The 6,281-nt window shown below is 37.0% G+C and overlaps 1 protein-coding gene across 2 annotated transcripts in view; it reads left to right on the top strand.

Annotated features, from left to right (window-relative positions):
- CDC73 (cell division cycle 73) overlaps positions 1-6,281 on the top strand; it is a 141,440-nt gene that overhangs the window by 11,092 nt on the left and 124,067 nt on the right. For both annotated transcript variants that reach the window (XM_017891600.1, XM_017891601.1), the window contains 3 exons: positions 3,428-3,490; positions 3,586-3,638; positions 6,097-6,185. In XM_017891600.1, the coding sequence (XP_017747089.1) occupies positions 3,428-3,490; positions 3,586-3,638; positions 6,097-6,185 (205 nt within the window). The remainder of the gene's footprint in view (positions 1-3,427; positions 3,491-3,585; positions 3,639-6,096; positions 6,186-6,281) is intronic.

Here is a 6,281-nt window from a genome sequence, read left to right as displayed (position 1 = left end):
TTTTTTTTTTGAGACGGAGTCTCGCTCTGTCGCCCAGGCTGGAGTGCAGTGGCCGGATCTCAGCTCACTGCAAGCTCCGCCTCCCGGGTCCACGCCATTCTCCTGCCTCAGCCTCCCGAGTAGCTGGGACTACAGGCGCCGCCATCTCGCCCGGCTAATTTTTTGTATTTTTTAAGTGGAGACGGGGTTTCACTGTGTTAGCCAGGATGGTCTCGACCTCCTGACCTTGTGATCCGCCCGCCTCGGCCTCCCAAAGTGCTGGGATTACAGGCTTGAGCCACCGCGCCCGGCCTACATGCTTATTCTTAAAGGCATTATGCATTGTGCAAAATGCCAAATCCCTGTCTTAAACATGTAAACATGCTTACTGTCATGCAAGGGAGACTGGATACACAAAAGTTTAGAACCCAGCAGTATTGAAGAGGGAGTCTCAATTCTGTGAAGAGGATGGAGTTGGGAAGGATAGAAGAAACTTTTTTATTTTTATTTTTTCTTTCAGAGATGGGGTCTCACTACATTGTTCAGGCTGGTCTTGAACTCTTGGACTCAAGCAGTCCTCCTTCCTTGGCCTCCCAAAGTGTTGGGATTGCAGGCATGAGCCACTGCGCCCAGCCATTTTTTTTTTTTTTAATCAAAGCAAATTTGATTCTTTCGAGCAGTATTTCTCTTTAACTTTTTGAATGATGAGAATCATATGGTTTGAAAATAGTGTGTGTGTGTGTGTGTGTGTGTGTGTGTGTTTGGCCTCAGAAGATGTGATATAAAGTCTAAGATTCTCTATTCTTAAGCGTCACAGGCGAGCCTGATAAATAGGCTAGTTTTGGGGAAGCACTTCAGAGCAAATGGTTTTTCTTTTTAGAAACAAAAGTAGAGTTGCCCTGTATCCATCTATGTCATTTCCTGTAGTTTCTATAGGACAAATTTAGTCACTAAGCATATTGCTTTGCTACTTTTTAACAACTGTTAATTTGATAGTTTAATGAAAAGGTTGAGCAAATATTAAGACTATATTCCTAGGAAGACTAACAGGTAGAGACGTTAGTTCTTAATTTATACATTTAACATGGTCTCAATAAGAATCTCTGGTTTTTCTTGAGATAGGAGTAGAACTAGACAAGGTAATTCTAAAGTTCATTGGCAAAAGTAAGCATCCTAAAAATTTGTAGAAGAGCATTGAGAAAAGGCTAGTCATTCTAGAGAACTTAAAACCCTGATAATTAAAAAAAAACTAAATGAATAGATACACTAATAAAACAACTTTATCTGTTAGGTGAGAAATCTATATGTGAATTTAACATATTAGTAAAGAGACATGTCAAGTCAGTGGGAGAAAGGTGGGATTCAGTTACAAGCTGATAAAAGTAGTAAAGTTCTGTACTATGAAAAACAAAAGACATGACAAACTGGGAAAATATATTAATATTTCAACTCATCACAGATAAAGGGCTAATCTCACTAATATATGAAGGGTTTTGGAACTTTATGCATAAAAGACCACTTTATGGATTATGTCATAAATTCACAGAAAAGGTGATAAAATCATGAAAAATGCTTAATTTCATTTAGAGTAAGAGAATTGCAAATTTAAACTATACAGAGATAGGATTTTTTTTTTAACTGATAGACAAAAATCTCTAAGTTTGATAGTGTGGTCTGGTGGAGCAGTGAGAAAACAGATATTCTACTATATTGTTGGTTATAATGTTGGTCAGTATACCCCTGCACTCCCACTGAGGAATTGGCAGCAGTCTAACATTGCAAATTTAATATAGAAATAAATCCTGTGTCTGGAATTTTATCCTAGAGGTATATTTTGTTTAGCTTTTTTTTACCAGTTGTGAATAACTAAAAATTACACATGTAGGGCGAATGCTAACTTTATTTTATTTTATTTTATTTTTTATTTTTTTTGGGACGGAGTCTCGCTCTGTTGCCCAGGCTGCAGTGCAGTGGCGCAATCTCAGCTCACTGTAAGCTCTGCCTCCTGGGTTCGTGCCATTCTCCTGCCTCAGCCTCCCAAGTAGCTGGGACTACAGGTGCCCACCGCCACACCCGGCTAATTTTTTTGTTTTTTTTTTGGTAGAGACAGGGTTTCACGGTGTTAGCCAGGATGGTCTCGCTCTCCTGACCTCGTGATCCACCTGCCTCAGCCTCCCAAAGTGCTGAGATTACAGGCGTGAGCCACCACGCCCTGCTGGTGAATGCTAACTTTAAAAAAATCTTGCCATATATATATATGTGTGTGTGTATATATATGTACATTTATATATTTATGAAAATATATGACATGAGTTTGTATTAATATATTATTGTGCCATTGTTTGTAATGACAGAAGACTAAAATTGAACAGCTCGTCAACAGGGACCTAGTTAAATAAATTGTAGTTAGACCATACAGTAGAGTACTCAGTAACTATAAAAAAAGAGTTAAGGAGGGCCTGACGTGGTGGCTCAAGCCTGTAATCCCAGCACTTGGGGAGGCCTAGGTGGGTGGATCACAGGGTCAGGAGATGGAGACCATTCTGGCTAACACGGTGAAACCCTGTCTCTACTAAAAATATAAAAAATTTAGCTGGGCGTGGTGGCATGTGCCTGTAGTCCCAGCTACTCTGGAGGCTGAGGCAGGAGAATGGCGTGAACCTGGGAGGTGGAGCTTGCAGTGAGCCGAGATCACCACTGCACCCCAGCCTGGGTGTCAGAGTGAGACTCCATCTCAAAAAAAAGTTAAGGAAATGCTCTACTTACTGATATGGAGGGATATGGGAGATAAGTTGTTAGGTAAAAAAGAAAACAAGGTTCAGAACAGTATGTTTAGTATGTCACCTTTTGTATTAAAAAGGGTAATAATAATTTTGTATTCTATCTACAGAAAGAAACTCTAGAAGGATATGTAAAAGACTAGTTGGCTGCATAGGGTGGTGGGAACTAGGTGAATGGGGACAGGTATACCCCTTTTTGTTGAGCCATTCAAAAATTAATGTAATTTTAAAAGTAATTTAGTTTTACCAGTTGTGAATAAATGAAAATTGCATGTTTAGGGTGAATGCTAACTTTAAGAAAATCTTGCCTGTATATATGTTTGTGTATGTATATGTTTATATATTTACTTATTTATGTTTAGAGATACCTTTTTAAGTATCTATGTTATGATGTTGGAGCATATACTTTGAAGCAACTAATTTCAGTCAGATCATCTCAGTAATTTGTAAGCTGAATTGTTAAAAATAGTTTGTCCTCTTAGAGACTTTGTAGTATAGATTAGTCTTTTAATAAAATGTTTTTGCAGAGCTGTTTTAAAACTGAATTTTTTACCGAGAGAAAATCACCATATAGAAGTCTATAAAAAACTTAGAGCATTTCACTTGTAATAATACCCAATATATATGTTGAAATAGTAATTCTTACATGAATCTTTTTATATCTTCAGCAACATCGGCAAGTATAGACAGAAGCGCTCCCTTAGAAATAGGTCTTCAGCGATCTACTCAAGGTATGTCTTGTTGCATGTTTATATTGAACTTTCAGAAACCCATTCCAAACTACACATTTATTTATTATAAATAATAAATTCTGTTTCTTTTATAGTTAAACGAGCTGCAGATGAAGTTTTAGCAGAAGCAAAGAAACCACGAATTGAGGTAAAGAAACTTTATTTTAAACAATTTTGTTTATATTCTTATTGAAATTGGGATTCTGTAGTAACAAGGATTCTTTGATTGCAGTAACTTGAGAAGCTGTTTTTCTTGGAAAAATTTTTGTGGTAGAAAGAACAATTGATTAGTAAGTAGCTCAAGCTATAGTTTAAGCTCTCACACATGCAAGTTATGTGATGGACAAATCATTTTATTTTCTTTGCTTTTATATTCTTATTGAAGAACATTGGCTCAAGGGTCAGAATTCTTCTTCCTTTCTTTTCTTTTCTTTTTTTTTTTTTTTAAGGCAAAATCTTTTTCTGTCACCCGGGCTGGAGTCCAGTGGTGTAATCATAGCTTACTGTAGCCTCGACCTCCGGGGCTCAAGCGATCCCCCCACCTCAGCCTCCGAGTAGTTGGGATGCAGGTGCCTGCCACCATGCCCGGCTAATTTTTTTTTTTTTTTCGAATAGAGACAGGGTTTTTAAAATAGAGACTTTCTTTATGAAAGGCCAGATAGTAAATATTTTAAGCTTTATGGGCCATATAGTTTATGTTGCAACTATTTAATATTGTAGTGTGAAAGCACTTATACTCAATACATAAATGAACAGATGTGGCTATGTTTCTGTAAAAAACTTCAGAAAACAGATGGCGGGCAAGAATTGGTCTTTGGGATGTAGTTTGCCTACCTTTGAAACAATGTGTTATGGGTGCTTGCTTTACTGCTGAGAGCTGTGAACACGAAGTACCTACCACTTTAATGTAATTTTAATTAGGGATATTCTGAGACATGGATCTGATATTTTTAAGAGAATGATAAGTGATTCATTGTTATTGCTCTATGCTATGTGTTATTCTAAGTACTTTATATGTATTAACTCATGTAATCTTATTTGCTCATAGATGATATGCATAGTACTCACAGAACTCATTAAGTTGGTAGAACCATGCATGTCATCTATGAGCGAATAGGCTCAGACAGAGTAAGTGAATGCTGAGGTTTGAAGAACCAGTTGGAACCTTGGTAGTCTGGTTTCCAACCATACCACTATACTGGGTATAAATTTGGTGGTAGTAAAACTGTATATTTCCCCTTATATGAAAGGAGATTGTGACCTGTGGTTAAACAGTGTGTATGAATTTAGGGATACTATTTATTTGATCTCAAATTCCTGGCCTCCCAAAGTGCTGGGATTACTGCCATGAGCCACTGCACCCAGCTCAAGGGATGCCATTTATTTGAAACAATCTGAACACCACAGTCTGTTTGCAAAAATTCAATGTGGCAGAAGTCCTAGTTTCCTGGGATTCTAGTAACTTTAAAATCAGCAGGAAATGGCATAATACATTTTTTTTTTTTTCAAATCATTTGTGGGGTTGAAATGTGTTACATAAACAGCTATGGTTTTCAGCATTTGTTTTCAGTTCAGTGTATGTCTTCTGAGGACCTGTAAGGAACTGTACTAGGAAAGAGAAACTGAGGGCAGAGTTTCTGATTTGATAAAAATCTAGGCCGCCGTTGTCTTTAAAATTGGTAGTTTCGTAAGGAATTTGAGTAATCTGGGCTATATCTTTATTGCATGTGGAAAAAGTTGGATGCATTTGCCAAAATATTTTTGCATTTATTTCAGCCGATGTATTCATTTTAAGATTTTTATGTGATAGATTCATAATAGGACATGAGTTGGAGCCCAACACTTTTTTGGATCTTTGGAGTATGCTGATGCTTTTTATACGGTTTTGTATTCCGTTAGTCATAGTCATTGACTCTGGTCCTCAGTTTTGTTATTTGTTGAATGTGAACATTAAACTAGATCAAGGTTACCATATTTTGTTTTGTTTTTGACCAGTTGCTTTTCAGACTAAATTTTATTTGACATCATAATATGTGAATTAGATAAAAGCTGAGCTACTAGGGTTGAATTTCAGACAAGATCTTGAAGTGGCCCATGAGGCATTTAGTTGGAAGTTCTGACGTTCTAAGGACCACCCTTTGAAAATCTTTAAGGTTTTCCTTTAAAGCATTTTGATTAGTGCTAATGGATTCAGGACCTGTAGCAACAGATGAAAAAAAAATGGAGATGCCAAAATGAAATTTTTGACTTTGGTGAAGGCTTGTCATAACATTTGGTTATTAACTTTCTCAAAAAGATGAATTTATTTGTTGTATCTTTCTGAAGAAAATCAGTTATGATATGGGAAGAACACTTAATCATAAAGAAAAAAGTGGCTAAGCAAGTTTTTCTTAAGCTATTAGATGATTCCAGTCTTAATATTCAACATATATTTATTGTTATTATCTTTATGTAGCTAAAAGTTTTAGTCTTGAAGTTGGCCTAAAGACACTGATACCTAGAATTGTAGAGGTAGGAAATTTGGTAAGGAAAAGTTATTTGTAGTGTTTTTTCTTCTCGAAAGTTAAATAAAAATTTAAAATGCATTAACCAGTGGTTATTTCCAGGATGAAGAGTGTGTGCGCCTTGATAAAGAGAGATTGGCTGCCCGTTTGGAGGGTCATAAAGAAGGGATTGTACAGACCGAACAGATTAGGTAAGAATTGTTTTTAAGTAGAAGTAGGGGCCGGGCGCGGTGGCTCAAGCCTGTAATCCCAGCACTTTGGGAGGCCGAGACGGGCGGATCACGAGG

This window comes from Rhinopithecus bieti, unplaced genomic scaffold (assembly GCF_001698545.2).
Source record: "Rhinopithecus bieti isolate Rb0 unplaced genomic scaffold, ASM169854v2 scaffold_20206, whole genome shotgun sequence".
NCBI classification, from domain to species: domain Eukaryota; kingdom Metazoa; phylum Chordata; class Mammalia; order Primates; family Cercopithecidae; genus Rhinopithecus; species Rhinopithecus bieti.
Note: the sequence above shows the minus strand (reverse complement) of the source record. Positions and strands in the feature narration are given on the sequence as shown.